Source organism: Nematolebias whitei, chromosome 6 (assembly GCF_014905685.2).
Source record: "Nematolebias whitei isolate Nwh7 chromosome 6, NemWhi1, whole genome shotgun sequence".
In the NCBI taxonomy this organism is placed as follows: Eukaryota; Metazoa; Chordata; class Actinopteri; order Cyprinodontiformes; family Rivulidae; genus Nematolebias; species Nematolebias whitei.
In genome coordinates this window covers 18,525,482-18,542,772 of record NC_056503.1, presented here as the reverse complement: position 1 = coordinate 18,542,772, position 17,291 = coordinate 18,525,482, and the positions used below count along the sequence as shown (strand labels likewise).

The following is a 17,291-nucleotide window of genomic DNA, read 5'->3' as shown; positions in this document are numbered from 1 at the left end:
TTTGTTTTGTTACCTTTTCCTTTTAGCCATCCTATTTGTTAAAAAAAAAAACTGTAGTATGCTTTTTTATAACTGTTTATTGTTGTTGCTGTTGTCCATTGTTGTCATCTTTCTTTGTTGAAATCAGGTCTCTCTTGTAAATGAGTCCTCGAGGCTCAATGGGATTTACCTGTATAAATAAAGGTTGATTGATTGATTCTCCCCAGATTACTGTATTTGTTTATGTCCCTTCCTATTTGGATTCCAGCAACAAGTTTTAAAAAAATGCAAAAAATGATTTCTACCTTTATCTGGCAGAAAAGAAAGGCTAGAATAAAATTTACGCAGTTGACCAGTGGGAAGCTCTACGGAGGTCTTAACTTACCAAATTTAAAACTATATTATTGGGCAGCACAACTGTGTGCAACTGTGGATTGGTTAATACAGAATAAAGAAACAGCTTGGTTGACACTAGAACAAAGTTCATGTCCTAAATTTTCATTACAGGGCCTTGCATTTTGCTCATCTGAAATCTGGAACAAGTACAAAATTACAAATATGCGGATGAAAACTAAACAAAAGACCTTTAGCATGATTAGAAAAAATATGAAAGCACCTCCATCTATATACAGGGCTTTAAATTTTTTGGGATATAATAGATTTTTTACCAGGGCAACATGATTCAGGGTTTCGAGTCTGGCAAAAAAATAATTTAATTTTCATTGATGATTTGTTTGAAGAGGAAATTCTGAAATCATTTGGTCAGATTCAGGAGAAGTATGGGTTGCCTTCATCTGACTTTTACAGATTTCTGCAGTTGAGAAGTTACCTGATGTCCCATACTGAATGGTCTCTTCGTAAATCACAACCTACTGATTTAGAAATGCTCTTTATAAAGGTCACTAAAGCAAAAAAATCTGATAAAACTGTGTCAAATCTATATAAATGTTTACAGTCATGTATGTCGGGGGGTGGGGGGGGGGGGGGGGGGCTGGGATAAAGGAAAGGTGGGAACTAGAAATGAACGTTGTGATTGAGGATCAAGAATGGGAGTTAGTGTGTGAAAATGGACATAAACTGACTAACAGTCCAACATGGAAAGAATTTTATTGGAAAGTAATCGTTAGATATTTCAAAACACCATGTATTATTTCAAGATTTGATAAAGCTAAATCAAATTTGTGCTGGAGACAATGTGGACTGGTTGGAGATCACACGCATATTTTTGGGGATTGTCCAAAGATTAAAACATTTTGGGAAGGAATTAGAGAGGAAATTTCAAATATTTTACGCATTTATATTGAATGGAACCCCCTTGTCTTTGTTCTGGGAGTGCTCCCGAGTGACCTATTAAGTAAAGAAAAACGGTACCTGTTTGGAATCGTTGTTCTGGTAGCAAAACAAATGATAACAGTATGTTGGTATAAACCGTTACCCCCTACTATAAATCAATGGAAAGAGAGAATGGTGAGCGTTTATACAATGGAGAAAATAACAGCAAAATTAAAAATGTCTATTGATTTATTTAAGAAAAGGTGGAACCCTTTGATAACATACTTGAAATTGACATTGTAGCATGTATAATAAATGTAAATACACAGGTAAACTCTGTGTGTATGTTTAACATGTGTTTCTGTTAAGATGTAGACAAAAACCGCGTGAGGAAGACCTTCCCTTTATTTTTCTGAGTGTAACCTGTTTTTTATACTCCACTGATCAGTGGAGGAAAGACTCTTTGGAACTTTCAACTCGCCGAACCGTTCGGATGTTCTTGTTGTACCCATTTGTTTGATTATACTGGAAATTGATGTTTGTGACTTAATGTGCTAAATATTGAATTGGAATACAGAACTAATAAAATAAAGTCTTGTTAAAAAAAAAATATATATATATATATATTTTTGATCCTCTGTGTCTCCTTTGAAATATGGGGTGCCCCAGGGGTCGATATTAGCGCCTGATCTTTTTGCCTTGTACTTGCTGCCTCTGGATTGTCTCTTTAAAAAGTACAAAGTATCTTTTCATTGTTTTGCAGATTACATTCAAATTTATCGGGCAGCACGATGGCGCAACTGGTAGAGCTGCTGCCTCTCAGCGAGCAGGTCCTTGGTTCAAACCCCAGTCCAGGGGCCTTTCTGGGTGGAGTTTGCATGTTCTCTCCGTGCATGCGTGGGTTTTCTCCGGGTACTCCGGTTTCCTCCCAGAGACCAAAAACATGCATGTTAGGCTGATTGGTAACTCTAAATTGTCCCTAGGTGTGAGTGAGAGAGTGAATGGTTGTTTGTCTCTATGTGGCCCTGTGATGGACTTGCGACCTGTCCAGGGTGTACCTCGCCCCTCGCACAGTGATTGCTGGACATGGGCACCAACAACCCCCGTGACCCAAAATGGAATAAGCGGGTAAAGATAATGGATGGATGGATGGATTCAAATTTATCTACCTGTAACTACAAATGACAGCCAGTCTGCTGTACATATGTTCATTGATGTCATTAGCACGTTACAAAGTAACACGTTACTGACATCGGACCACTTTATTCAGTAACAAGTAATCTAACGCGTTGCTATTTCAAAATCCAGGAATCAGATTAAAGTCCATCCATCCATCTATTATCTTCCACTTATTCTGAAGTTGGGTCACGGGGGCAGTAGCTTGAGCAGGGAGGCCCAGACATCTCTTTCCACAGCCACTTCTTCCAGCTCTTCTGGGAGGATTCCAAGGCATTCCCAGGCCAACCGAGAGACATAGTCTCTCCAGCGTGTCCTGGGTCTTCCCCGGGGTCTCCTCCCAGTTGGACATGCCCGAATCACCTCTCTAGGGAGGCACCCAGGGGGTATCCTTATCAGATGCCCGAACCACCTCAACTGGCTCCTCTCGACGTGGAGGAGTAGTGGTTGTACTCTGAGTCTCTCCCAAATAACTGAACTTCTCACCTTATCTCTAATGGAGAGTCCAGCTACCCTGCGGAGAAAACTCATTTCATCCACCTGTTTCTGCGATCTCATTCTTTCAGTCACTACCCAGAGCTCATGACGATAGGTGAGGGTAGGAACGTAGACCAACCGGTAAACAGAGAGCTTTGCCTTACAGCTCAGCTCTCTCTTCACCACAACGGACCAGTACAGAGTCCTCAATACTGCAGATGCTGCACCAATCCATCTGTCAATCTCACGCTCCATTCTTCCCTCACTCATGAACAAAACCCCGAGATACTTGAACTCCTCCACTTGAGGCAGAAACTCATCCTCGACCTGAAAAGAGCAATCCACCCTTTTCTGGTTGAGGACCATGGCCTTAGATTTGGAGGTGCTGATTCTCATCCCAGCCGCTTCACATTCGGCTGCGAACCGCTCCATTGAGAGCTGAAGATCACGGAACGATGACACCAACGGGACAACATCATCTGCAAAGAGCAGAGATGGAATCCTGAGGCCACCGAACTGGAAACCCTCCGCCATCTGGCTGCACTGAGAAATTCTATCCATAAAAGTTATGAACAGAATCGGTGACAACGGGCAGCCCTGGCGGAGTCCAACTCCCAACCTGAAGGGGTCCGACTTACTGCCGGTAATACGAACCAAACTCTCGCACCACTTGTATAGGGACTGAACAGCCCGTAACAACGGACCTCCAATCCCATACTCACGGAGCACCCCCCACAGTGTACCTCGAGGAACACGGTCAAATGCCTTCTCCAAATCCACAAAACACATGTAGACAGGATGGGCAAACTCCCGTGACCCCTCGAGGACCCCAGTGAGGGTAAAGAGCTGATCCGCACGCGTCCGCTGACCCGCCGGTTGAAATGGACTTGCGACTTGTCCAGGGTGTACCCCACCTTTCACACAGTGATGGCTGGACATGGGCACCAGCAACCCCCGCTACCCGAAAAGGAAGACGCGGGTAAAGATAATGGATGGATGGATCAATCAGCTGATCACCGGCTGCGTACATCTCCACACCTGCTGTCATCTGTGGTGAAGGAAGTAGCAGCATCTAAAAAAGCTGTAGCGAGTAGTGTGTTCAATTAAAATAGCCTTGTTCTATATTTTTCCAAATAATTTTGCTCTAAAAATATTTTTGTTCATCTGTATAATAACCTATCTTTAGAGTTGATTTTTTTTTAGGCTATTTGTTTTGTATGTTTCCATTTGGTGAAACAAGAAATTTATCTTTCTCTCTTTGAAATACTTTGTATATTTTTAAAACATTGTGTCAAATTGATTTGCTTACAAAAGCAGCAAAAGCTTAATAAAAACAATGGCGATTTTATTTTTGGTTCGGGCCTGTAATTACAGTTAATTTGAACAGATCAGATTGGGTTAAAAAAAATGGCTACGGGCTGGGGCCGGGTCAGGACTTTTTAGGCCCGAATGCAACTCGGCTGCACTGGTCCAAAGTCAAGCTGTCCAGGATTAAGGCCGATCTGGACCCAGCATGCAATCATTGCAAACAAACTCCAGCTACACTCCTGTATGCATTATGGACCTGCCCCAAACTGCAGACTTGTTGGCAATCTATGACATCTTCTCTGGAATATGTATCAAACTGTTTGCCCATCACCACTCATCTCACTGTTCAGGGTGGTTCCTGTGGATATGTCCTTCAGCAAATGCGAAAGGGATATGATTGCTTTGGCTCTCTTCTGGCCAGGAGGCTAATTTTGTGTAACTGTAAGGACCCCCCCCACCCTCACCCCCCGCCAGCATATGTACATTGGGTAAGAGAGTTGATGTACCAGATCCACCTGGAAAAACTAAGGTACACCCTAACGGGTTCTGTAAAAAAAATTTGGGACATTTGGCAGCCCTTTGTGTTGTATGTAGAATGTATGGCAGTGCCCATTTAGTTTGCTTATGCATGTTTGACTGATCCGATGTAGGAGGGAAGGGGCTGGGGGTGTTCTGTATTGTTGTGTTTAAAACTGAAAAATTAATTAAAAAAAATAGTTTGTTTAAAAAAACCTATTTGATATTCATGCCCAAATGTAAACCTCTGACTGCAGTTACATAAATGTAGGATATCCCTGTGACCAGCAGAAACTAAAAGTGACGCCTGAGTTAAAGTCTTTCAAACAGTTAACAAATCCTACCAAGACAGGTCAGCCTGGGCCAGGGGCAAACCGTGAATACAAGAACTAGGCTTTCAGTCACAAAGTAATATTGTAACAACCAACCTCAACACTCTGTTTTTGCAGATGTTTTGGAGTCACGGACTAATTACAACACCTTTCTTTCAGTTGTGCTATCAAGGAACTTCCCTGACAGGAAGTGCTTTCCCGTTTTTTATTCATCATGTACAAAGTAACATTTGACTAATGGTGTCGTTTTTAAACAGTCACTAACAACAACCTGAACATAAATACCAGCCCAACCCATCTGAACACATAACCAGAAAAAGTCCACCCATTTCTGTCTCAATATTACCCAGAAGCACTTGCGGTTTACTCTATTTTTTGCGTTCCAGTACAATATGTAACTTTTATAATTCCTCCAGATATTTAATAGTAACCCACAGAACTTACTACTGTTTCTGTAAAATTTTATCATGTAATAAAACCAAAATACATCTGTAAACGTAAAAAACATTAATATAAACCTAAATGGGATATTTAACATTAATTTTTTAGAACAATTATGATTTCACTGTGGATTTTTACATTCATAACTGAATGCATCACAAATATTTGTGGTAATTAAAAAAAAAAAGAAATAAAAAAGAAAGAAACATCTGCAGGGCCTTCCTGAAGGCTCAGAGGCCTGTGTTTTGTTCCCACCAACTCTACATCAACGTTTTTGCTTGGAGACAAAAATTTAAAAGAATCTGATTGGACAACCGTATAATCATAAATTAAAAGTTTATTGCTCAACTTCAAATTAGTTTGAAATAGTAAGGAAAAACTACATAGAAAATGTATACCATATAAAATAAAAGTTTCATAAAAATTAATTTGTAAAATTTCATACTTGCTGAATTCATGGGCCTTCTTTGAAGGCGTAGAAGGCCCCAAGTATTATCCACTGGTCTGAACTCAGAGTGTCAGATGAGGTGTATTGTTAGGGTGGAAATACTCAGAATCAAAGATCAGTTGAGAAATTTATTATACTCAATATTTTATAAGACAATGTACAAAAATGATTGGCATTGATACAACAGCAAAGAGGGAGGTAACTACATAATAAGTTTCAGTAAAAAACAAGGATTACTGGCACACCATAAGGATGCATTTTACAATTTCTAAGTAGGCAAATTGTATTTAAGAACCCAAAAGGGACGTTTTATAAATCATTGGAACATAATATTATTAGTTCAAACGTGTGTTACGTATCAGAGATGAAGCTGAGGAAACTGGGAGCTCTTTGTTAGACTTTTGTACCGTCAAAGAATCAGTCATTTCAGTGTGTGTATTAGTTTTGCTATCTTTGCATCTTAAGGCACTCTGTCGCTGCAGTTGGAGGACAAAGCATGGTGAGGAGGTCACCAGTGCAAGCTTGCGTTTAGGAGACTCTCGATTTAGGAGGAGACTAGTTTATTTAGGAAATCCCTTTATTCCAAAGTGGAACATGGAGTTGTAACAAAGACATTTAAAGGTTCTTATGCGTTGGGTAAACAAAAAGGTTCTGCATATTTGTGACTCAGGGGATGTTACAGAATCTGCCGGGGTCTTCCATAGCTCATTCCCTCCTGGCTGGCCCCCTTATTGGAGCCCATCTGTAAGCCGATCACGTTTTTCCCCGCCTTTATCTGCTCGTCGCTGAAATCCCGCTTGTTCTCCTGCGCTTTCCTGCAACGCAACATTGTAAACGTCACACAAGCACTGAAATACCCCTCCAGTGTTTGTCCATGTCTGATACAATCTGTTGGCCCGGTTCATTTATTGGACTCACTTGAAGAACCAGTTGGGGTCTCCATTGTACGTGCCTTCATCCTTTGTGACGGCCAAGCTGCCCAGGGCTGAGAGGGTCCTCTGCACTGCCGCCAGGTCCTTACCTGTACCAGGACACACAGTTTGGATCAGAGGTGTCCAATCCTTGTCCCCGAGGGCCACTACACTGCATGTTTTACTTGTTTCCCTGCTCCAACACACCTGATTCAGTGATTGAATTAACTCTTCAAGTTCTGCTGAAGCCCGTGAATCACCGATTCATTCAAATCAGGTGTTTTGGAGCGGAGAAACTTTAAAACTTGCAGAAAAGTGGCCCTTGAGGACCAAGGGTTGGACAACCCTGGTTTAGATGGAGAGATCATTCGTAATGCTTGTTTGCTGTGTTTGTTGGAGCCACTGAAAGCTCTCTGACCTTCCCAGAGGTCCACAGTCTGGAACATGTCGGTCTTGGTGACGCCATACTTTTCTGCAGCTTTGAGGAACTGTGAGATCTGCTCCATCTGTTTGAAAGCCATGGGCGAGCTCTGGATCTTCTTTATAGGTTTGTCCCCAGCAAACAAGCTGTTGATAAGTTCACTCAGGACCTAAAAAGACCACATCAAAACCAAAGGATTAGAACCAAGCTCACAAAGATAAAAACATTACTAATTTTGCCTGACGAGGCCGGTGCACTCACACATCCATCCTTCAGCCAGGCCTGGAAGCCCAGTTTGCCGGCTTCTGGCTTCCCCACACCAGAACCACACTGACGGCTGATCCACTCCACCAGGATCTGCTCCAGCTCCAGGTCGTACTTGCTGTCGATCTTGTCCTGAACCTGCCGGCTCAGGCCATAGGATGGACCCTTGTTAGCCATGCTGACACCCTAAGGGACGAGGAAGGAAATGCATGAGAAAAAGGGGAAATATGAGATCTACAAATAACCAGAGCTGCTGCAGGCCTGTTGAGAAACCTCAGCTTCTATTTATTTGTGTGGCACTTGAAATATGGTGCTTGTCAGCCATCTTGACAATTTATAATGGGTATTACTGTTAGAATAAATAAATAAAATAAAAGCCAGCATTCCTTGAAAAACTTTTATGCCTGAGTTTTAAACTAAAATAATCTTATTATTAGACGGAATACAGACCTTGCAAACCTTAGCTCAATGTCTGTAAATCTGAACGTTATGGCCATTTTTGTGTTGGCTGAGCTGAATTATCTCTGGTGTCCATCTTGGAATAAATAGACTAAAATATGTTCAGTTGTAGATGCACGTTTAATGGTTAGTTATAGAGACTTTAATAAAGTCTGTCCTGTGATTCATGGAACATTTTCCTAAATATTGGCTCCAACAGTTAAATGCCAAATTAAAAATAAATCTTGTGTGATCAGTTTGCCTGTAGGGGATGAGTCGCAGCTAATAACACGCCAAACTTTAGCTGAATTATTCTAAAATCGACTGAGTGTGTTCTAAGATCAGTTGTCTGTGGTGAACGTCTCGTTTTGTAAAAAGTAATCATCTGCAAATGTTCACCAAATTGTTTTCTGAAAGTTCATAAAATTTTGTCCATCAGTTCATGAAATATTTTGCTAACAGACAAAAAACAAGTCCCATCTAATCACGAAGCTCTCAGAGCATCAGTTGGGGATGATGCTCAGCTACAACCACACCAAATTTTAGCTCAAAAGCCGGAAAAATCTGGTGGTTGGAGCCATTTTTGTGTTCGCTATTGACACTTAGCGCTGACGGCCATCTTGTATTGGATTGACTCAGCTGTAGATGTTTTATTAAAAACCGTCCAAAAGATTGCTTCAAATCAATGCAAGCAACACGAAGCCTTTTACGAAGCAGTATGAATTTTTTCCAGCTGCAGGCAACACACACACACTCGTACTGCGGTGTTTACGTGTGAACAGCCTCATTAAAGGCCTACTTCCTGTTAACACTCCCGCCTTCCACACTCTTTACATCAGAGCAGCACAAACACTGACCACATGCAGGGCAGAAGCGTGTGTACGAATGCTTGGCGCTCAGTTTGGATCCTGCTCCTGATCAGTGGCACTCGCAGCTTCATGTCTCCTGATGCACCTCATTCAGCCCTGCCAGAACCTGCAGTGGGTCTGGATGGTGTACAGAGGGAGCGCTACAGCACATCAGCTAGCTGAGTTTTCTCCTTTTACGCACACAAACATACGCAGTCTCTGCTAGCACATTCACACTGCCAGTGGTACTTTTAAAACATGTATATTTATCTGCGTTGCCTTTGGGCCAACAGCCAAGTGCAAAATGTGTATCAAAGTGCTGTCAGAACCATCCAACCTTTGCTGCCATCTTGATGTCAGGTCACGTCAACTTCCTGTTCCTGAGGAGGTTCAGAGTCAACATGTTGAAGGTTAAACTCAGGAGTGGACCTGAGGACACTTGTTTCTGGCACAGGAAGAGACGCGCGTTGTTCTGGCAACAACACCCTTCTGTCTATGAGCAATTATATATATATATATATATATATATATATATATATATATATATATATATATATATATATATATAATGTGCATTTTAACTTATATTACTACCTGGAAATACTTATTCATTCAAATTCATCCTGCTGCACAATTATATTCTACCATGTTGTTGTTTACTATCTTTCTTTAGGACATTGTAAATATTATAATTACTTTTTCACTTTTTGTTCCCTTTTTTGTGTATCCTTGTGCTTTTATTATTTCTTGTTTGTTCTTTGATTTTTTTTTAGCGAGTCAAATCGGTTCTTCTCATCCTGAGCATTTCATTGTACTGTTGCATAAAAACACAACTTGGAGGAACGCTGCTGAATAAACTTTCGCTGTCTTAAAGGGATATTCTGGTGAATGTGGAAGTGACGGTCTGTCAAATCGTGAGTGATGACATCGCTCCAACTGATATCTACTGCAGGTATGATACTGACAATTCAAAACTAGTGCACCAAACATTAAGTTAGTTACATTAAAGTAATTCAGAACAGAGTTAGCTATTTCAACATGGTAATCTGACTCTATTTGTCAATGACGACAAAGATTTAAGAAAAAATATTTCTTTGGGGCTCCTGTTTTGAGTTTCTTGCTCCTTTTTTGATTCAAGCAGGAACACTTTAACACGCTGCTCTGTTCACTGGACAGATTACTGAAGCTCCATCTGTTTCACTCACTTTGCATTGGAAATATTCAGAACTATTTAAAGTAAAGTAGCTTTTTATTTGTTTTAAATGGGATAACAGTCGATACACTGCATGTCTGCATGTGAGAGTCAGAACGACTCCTGCCCACAGCGTGTTACCACAAACTGTCTTTAAAACTGTTTTCCTTCCCTGTGGTGGTTTTCTGCACACAAACTAAACACACACACACACACCTACAGACAGCCACACGTTTACATAAACTACTTAATCTAAAACATCTTTCTCAGGGATACTGAAGCCCTCATAACTCACAGTTCTTCATTATGTGAGCATTATTACAGAACAACATTGGTCTGGTATTTCCTTAGCTTGTCTATTTTTCCGCTGGCCTCTCGTTAGCCTCATAAAGTACTCTGTGAACCACAAATGAAAATAACATGTTATAAACTCTTTGCAGGGGAAAAGAAAGTTATGTTCTTTATCCTGCATGCTTCACGCCAAGAAGAGGAGAGCACGGGGAGAAAAACGTGCACACAAAGTTTGTGTAATGTTTTTGAAGGTTAAGTGAGTCTATGAGAGCTCAGTCTTTGGTATTTATGAGCAAGCAGGGACCTGCGGTTATGTTTGGCGCTCAGCCCAGGATCAAATGGGTCTGGGTTGTCTGCTCAACAAGCTTCTGAGCTGCCTGGCTTCTTTATTACAAACTACATGTTGTTCTTTGTTCCTTAAACATGAAAGATAACACTTTTGGGTTTCTGCAGCTGCAGGTTGTGCCTCAGGTACCAGTTACACAAGAACTAGTTGTTTAAAACAACCGGTCCATCAATGTCCCCCATCGCTGAGGGATTTGAAAAGTGAATGTTTGTAGTTTTGGAAATGAGCAGAAAATGCAAATAAACCTTAACGTTTTTGGTGCAAGATATTCAAGAGGGTAGGAGCTACACTGTGTAGAAGAATAAGGTTGTATTGCTTTTTATTTTATGTTATGCTTGTCCGGAGTCAGGGGGTGGCCAATGGTGGCCTTAGCCACCATAGATTAAACTTTGACCACCCCAGTCATTTGAAGAAACTAATAACCAGCAATATAAAATAAAAATAATAGTTTCTTCAAATGATAGGGGTGGTTGATTTCCCCACCACACACACACAAATATATACTGGTATAGCCATCCACCCATCATCTTTACTCGCTTTTTCCTCTTTGGGTTTTGGGGGTCACTGGTACCCATGTCCAGCAGTCACTGTGAAAGAGGCGGGAGACACCCTGGACATGGTGCAAATCCATATATATATATATATATATATACATATGTATGTATGATTGAGAGAGAGAGAGGCAGCTATTTTGGATTTTGATGTTGCAATCAAATATTTCATTGTGACATTGTTCACACCTAGATGTAACTACAAACCAAAATCAAAATTGGTGCGTTTCTTACTTTCCAACATAAGGTTACAATAGGGGCAGCTGTGGCTGAGTGGTTAGAGCAGTCATCCTCAAATGCAAGAGTTGGGGGTTCAATTCCACCAGCAGTCACTTGTCGAAGTGTCCCTGGGCAAGACACTGAACCTCTCATTTTCTCCAATGTGTGACCCATCAGTGTATGAATGTGATGAAGCACTGATTATTCTTTGTACAGATCTAGTAGAGTGCTGTATGAATGAGTAAATGAGGACACAGATTGTTGTGTAAAGTGCTTAGAGTATCTTGATAAGATAGAAAGGCGCTCTACAAGTACAGTCCATTTACCATCTATTTACATATGGTGCCAGCCATCTTGCATTTTTGGAATCCAGTTTTTGAAAGAAACCTTTTTTTATCCCTAGATGCAGCCTCACACCAAGCTGGAAGTTGGTACTGAACTTATTTTTCACGTTATCATGCTCACAAAGTGCACAAACAGACAGACTGAGGGTATTTTAGTTTTTCCTCTTCGCTCTGCGACGGGGGACAAAAAGGTAAGTACATTTTGTAACCACAATAAAAAATGACACATTTTATGTTTGGGGCTGGACTATAATAATAACTAGCCCTGCATTAATTATTTTTATTACTCCCATTGCAGCTGCAGGTTCTGAAGCTCCTGTGAGTACTATTGTAGTATCAGACCCATGTATCACTAAAATACTTCTAATAAAATAAGTACTACTGTCCAAAAGTCCAACATCAGCTCAGAAAATACCTACATTTTGATAAATGAACTGTGTACACAACGTGTTAAGAAAACAAAGATTAAAAAAACGTTTCAGCTGCTGCCAGTGGCTCATGGTGGTTGCCATGGTAACTTCCCATGTGCATCTCTCACTCACTAACTGCAACTTCAAAAACAGGCAGACAGAAACAAACTAAAAAGTAAGCCTCAAACTTAGAGTTGCTGTTTTCGTTCAGCTTCTTTCTGCTAACTTCAACTGTAGAAGCTCTTTTCAGCTTCTTTTTCTAAATTCAACTTTTTTGTGTGCTTTTTTCCCCAGCTACTTTTTAGTTATATCGTTATGTATCATGAATCTTTTTCTTATAATTTCAGTGTTTTGCTTCTAATTTCAATGTTTTTCATAATCTATTCAGCCTTTTTCTGCCTTTTTTGGCTCATTCTGCTACATTTCTGCCTCTTTTCGGTTGCTCTGTTTTTATTTTTCTGCTTTCAGCAAATGTCAGCTGTTCAGATTCAACTCACATTAACAAACCCATTAAAGGTTAAAACCAAAAATAATGACTTCTCTTTTGTAGAATAGAAGATAGAATAGAATTATATTCTACAGAATAGAAGTCCAGTTGTTTTTGTTTTGAACCTTTTTTGGATTTACCATGGTGGTATGGTGGTGCAATTCATAGAGTTGCCACCTCTCAGTGAAAAGGTCGCCCTGGTTCAAATCCCAGTCTGGGGGCCTTTCTGGGTGGAGTTTGCATGTTCTCTTCATGCATGGGTGGGTTTTCTCTGGGAACTCCGGTTTTCTCCCACAGATCAAAGACATGCATGTTTGGCTGAACTGTCTCTAGGTTTGAGTAAGAGAGTGAATGCTTTTTTGTCTCTCTGTGTCCCTGTGATGGACTGGACACCTGTCCAGGGTGTCCCCCGCCCCTCGCACAGTGACTGCTGGATATGGGTACCGGTGACCCCCACGATCCAATGGATGGATTTACCATGTCCTGGATGACTGAGAATCTACACCAGCAACTCACAGTAACAGTTTAGAGATGACAGCTTTTCAGGTGGTTTCAGCAAAAATCATTCAGCAATAAGCATTTTCACAGGAAGTAACATTTTTCTTGTGACATTTGATGTTAAAATCATCAGTTCTTTTGTTCTGCACAAGTAGCAACAAAACAAGAGCTCACGAAAAGGGGAAAAGTCTTGTAGTCAGTTATTAAAATTTAAAAAGCCTGATCAGAAACATCTCAAAGAGCCTCCTGTTCCCACAAACGTGACTTCATCAACTCTGTCCCTGTTCAGTCATTCATCCGTCCCGCTGTTTTCCTGCTCTGTTTCTGTATCGCCATGGTGAATGGGTCTGATGCCAGAGCAGGAAACCAGCCTGAGGCCTGCGGCTCCAGTGGCAGCGCATCAGGATGTGGAGTCATGCAGCTCTTGCAGTCAAACCACCAAATATGGGTTTGGTATGAGCACACTGTGAAATGTAAATAAGAGCGTGTAGCATCTGACTGTGAGTTTCTCTCAGGTCTGGACGGGCTGGATCAGCAGTCCTAGCTGAAACATCTGGATGAAGGATGCTGCGCCTCTCGTGATGAACGGCTGCCGTCACAGCTCTGGGTTGTGGGATCCCTGCCGTTGCCAAGGTTCCTTCGTGGTTCTGATTGATCTGAAACCGTGTACGTACTGCTTGTCAGATCAGATCAGAGCCTGAAGCGCCGTCCAACTCGACCCGCCTGAGTGCCAAACAGATGTGGTAACTTTTCAGGCTTCTCAGTGAGCACGCCTCTGCTTTGTTTATGTGCTGCCAGATAACGTTATCAACTCCTGCTGTTTGGAAACCAACCCGCCCGCCGGCACTCCCTCGTTTGCAGGTCGGCCTTTACCGGAAACGGCAGGTGTGATGCCCGCTTTAATCATCTGCTTCTTCTCTTTAGTCCAAAGTAGCGTTTACGCAAATCACAAACCTACGTGTTTAAACGCCCGTGCAAATCCATCTGTGCAGTTTTGAACATGACTTTCAACCTTTATTTATACAGATTAATCTCAATGAGCCTCTGGACTCACTTACAAGAGAGACCTGTAAATATCTATCTATCTAGTTATCTATCTATTTTTACTATTCATACTTTTTGTGCGTTCACAACTCATATCTGATACCGCTGATATTTTTATCACCTGACAGTAATGATACTGACTTCAAAATAAATAAACGTTCAAAATGACAGAAATCCGTCTTAGACCCGTGTGCCAATAAAAGTACAAACATGTTCCACAAGCTCAGATCTGCTTTTCTTCTTGCTTTGCATGGAAAATTCTGAGACTATCCATTAAAATCTGTAAAAAAAATAACATCTAAAGCAGGTATGAAGGGTAAAACATGACAAAATAGAAAACCCATGTTAAACTGAACATTTCCAATCATTTTTAAATGTTGTCCATTTTCTGTATAGATGTGTAAAAGGACATTTCATTTACCGTAGAAACAGTTCACTGCATCTCATATGTGTGCATTCAGATGCCTCTCTGTCCTATCTCATAGCCACATAAAGACTGAATGGAATATTTAATTTTATAAGAAGTTAAAGCATTGACTGGTTTGTCTTAATAAAAGTGATGTCACTTTAATCTGGCTCATCATTTTGCTTCCCTCTCTGTGCCAAATCCAGCTGAAGGTTTACTGTTAATAGGAGCGGAGTATACTCACTGTTTGGAGGTAAATGTGCGCTCAGTGCTGGCCTCTGGTGCAGTGTGGGGGACGAGACGGGACGCTTGACTTAGACTTTGTATATGTTTTTCCCAGGGACCTCCCTCCCAAACAATGTCAGCTTAAAAAGGAGGAGAAAGGAAAGATGACTTCACTGCAGAGGCAGAAGGAGGGACCCGTGGAGGAGAAGGAGGAAGGAGAAATGGAAACTTCATCCATATAAGGCCGTGGCCTTTCAGCAGCTGCCTGCTGCGTCTCGTCTCCTCACGTCAGGTTCAGATGGTCTGCCTTATTTGGGTCGAGCTTTTCCATGTGGAGGAGAGAAACAGCAGCAGGGCGGCGTTGTTTTGCTCAGAGAAGGGAATTCTCCAAATACCTCCAATGCATCACTCACGGGCCAGAAAGGCTGGAGGGACCGGGAGCAGGAGGGGGTGAAATAAAGCTAAGCAAAGGTCTAGCACTGCTTGATGGCAATCACGTCACCATTATATAGTTTTGATCCAAGATGGCCGCCACAGTTTGCGATTTGTGGTATTCCACTGTGTGTTGAGGATGACTCTCAGCTACTACCACATAGTTTTAGCTCAAAATCTTCAAACGTGACAGATTTATAGCCATTTACGTATCAACTAATATTGATTAGCTGTGGTGGCAATCTTGAATTTGAGTGACTCTAAAATGGTTTCAGTTGTAAGTTTACGTCCAGGGATTAAATTGCGCATTTTCCATTAATTTGTTCCTGTCATTTGTGAGATATTTTGCTAACATGCAAACATGGTTAAAATAAAGGTTTTAGGCAAAAATTATGTCAATGTGTATAAAAGTATGAAAGGGGCAACTCTCAGCTACTTCCACACCAAAGATCAACTCACCATCAGTAAAAGTGGCTGAGTTAAAGACATTTTGTGATATGTAAGGTCAGTTAGCTGTGGCAGCCATCTTGAATTGTGCTGAATCCAAAAGTTAATCAGTTGTAGATGTACGTACAATAACGGTTTTCTGATCATTTCATTTAAATCCATTCACTGGCTCATGAGATATTTTGCTAACAGACAGATAAAGTTGACTTCAATAGGTAATTGGGACGTTCTGAATATAAATCTTGCCCGATCGGTTTGCACATAAAAGTATGTGTTGGGAAGGACTCTCAGCTCCCATAAAACTTTGAGCTCAACATCTGTAAATCTGTCTGTTGGTCATTTTTATACGCCTCATCAAGGACGAGATGAATCATGGTTCAGTCTTCGTCCGTCTAAAAACACTCTCTTCTTCCATCCATAACTTCTGATCTGCTCAAGATAATACAAAACTTCAAAACACAAATGCACCATCACCAGACGGAGTGTTACATACACCTTCATCATTCCAGCTCCAAGATCAAGGTCACAAATCAAGGTCAAATGCTGTACTCGTCTGGGCCATCACTATAGTCTGTTGTATAATCGTTTGTTGATGGACATATAAAGTGCCGTATACGGTACTCATTGTGTTTGCTAGCTGTGACGATTATTTTCAAGTTATCCAGCTCACAAGGTCAACATATCTACACATATGGCTGCAGAACATCTTGGATTTTGACATGACTCTCACCTAGATGAAGCCACACACCAAAATGGAAGTTGGCACCTCACCTACTTTTCTATGTATCATGCTTGCAACGTGCACGGACGGATAGACGGACGGGGACAATAAAAGTGAGGAAAAGAAATAAGACGACGGGAAGAAGCTGTCCTGCAGCAGAGCCATGACAGGAGGTCGTTCAGACAGACGACTCCATATAAGTGCTGAACGCTGTCATCGTTTGCAATCTGTGTGTGTGTGTGTGTGCCCTGCTACCACCACTCATGACATTTCCATCACTTCTGTTCCATTACGAGCATTGAGGTACGACGCTCCTGCTAACACAGCCTGCATTCGTGTTTCCAAGCACATAAACTGGATACACTCAAAGAAAAACTGCGTCTGACAACAAGCTGACCTCCTCAGTCAGTGAAGTCACACACTTTAGTTTTTCCTGTGCACAATGTGAGTCTTCAACATTTGCCGAGAGATGATTCTGTGAATTTAGAGCCTCCACTACAAGTCAGAAACATTCAGAAGCAGTTTTAAAGTTTACTCTGCAGCTTCCTGGCAGATTTTAATCTAAGATGACAAAATGCTTGTTCAGTCATGAAAAGTCTGATTCATGTCCCCCACTGAGAAGTGAAGAGAGACAAAAATACTCCCAGTCTGCCTGTCTGTCTTGTGAGATGGATGACTTGAAAAACTGGTGAGATCCCAACTTCCACTTTGGTGTGGCTACATGTTGGTGTAAGAATAAAATAGACCTTTATTGCTTATCAGAGCAAAAGTAAAGACATTGTAACATAAAACAAAGCTAGCTATATATATATATATATATATATATATATATATATATATATATATA

At 41.1% G+C, this 17,291-nt stretch overlaps 1 protein-coding gene across 2 annotated transcripts; it reads right to left on the bottom strand.

Annotated features, from left to right (window-relative positions):
* Positions 1–6,512: 6,512 nt before the first annotated feature.
* tagln (transgelin) lies at positions 6,513–14,952 on the bottom strand. 2 transcript variants are annotated; one of them, XM_037678084.1, is made up of 6 exons: positions 14,864–14,952; positions 9,169–9,211; positions 7,543–7,731; positions 7,279–7,450; positions 6,868–6,970; positions 6,513–6,764 (listed from the first exon to the last, which is right to left on the bottom strand). In XM_037678084.1, exons 2-6 carry the CDS (start codon positions 9,178–9,180, stop codon positions 6,626–6,628), a joined length of 615 nt encoding a protein of 204 aa, XP_037534012.1. In that variant the 5' UTR covers positions 9,181–9,211; positions 14,864–14,952; the 3' UTR covers positions 6,513–6,625. The 2 variants fall into 2 exon arrangements, with proteins under 2 accessions (XP_037534012.1, XP_037534014.1); XM_037678086.1 differs by lacking the exon at positions 9,169–9,211 and having other exon boundaries at positions 14,864–14,944.
* Between the last annotated feature and the right edge of the window lie 2,339 nt (positions 14,953–17,291).

What these genes read in the sequence shown, in the direction of transcription:
- tagln (XM_037678084.1), bottom strand. An exon ending in GACTGTGGACCTCTGGGAAG is followed by an intron (nt 6,971 to 7,278) that starts GTCAGAGAGCTT and finishes GTCCTGGTACAG; the next exon opens with GTAAGGACCTGGCGGCAGTG. An exon ending in GACCCCAACTGGTTCTTCAA is followed by an intron (nt 6,765 to 6,867) that starts GTGAGTCCAATA and finishes GTTGCGTTGCAG; the next exon opens with GAAAGCGCAGGAGAACAAGC.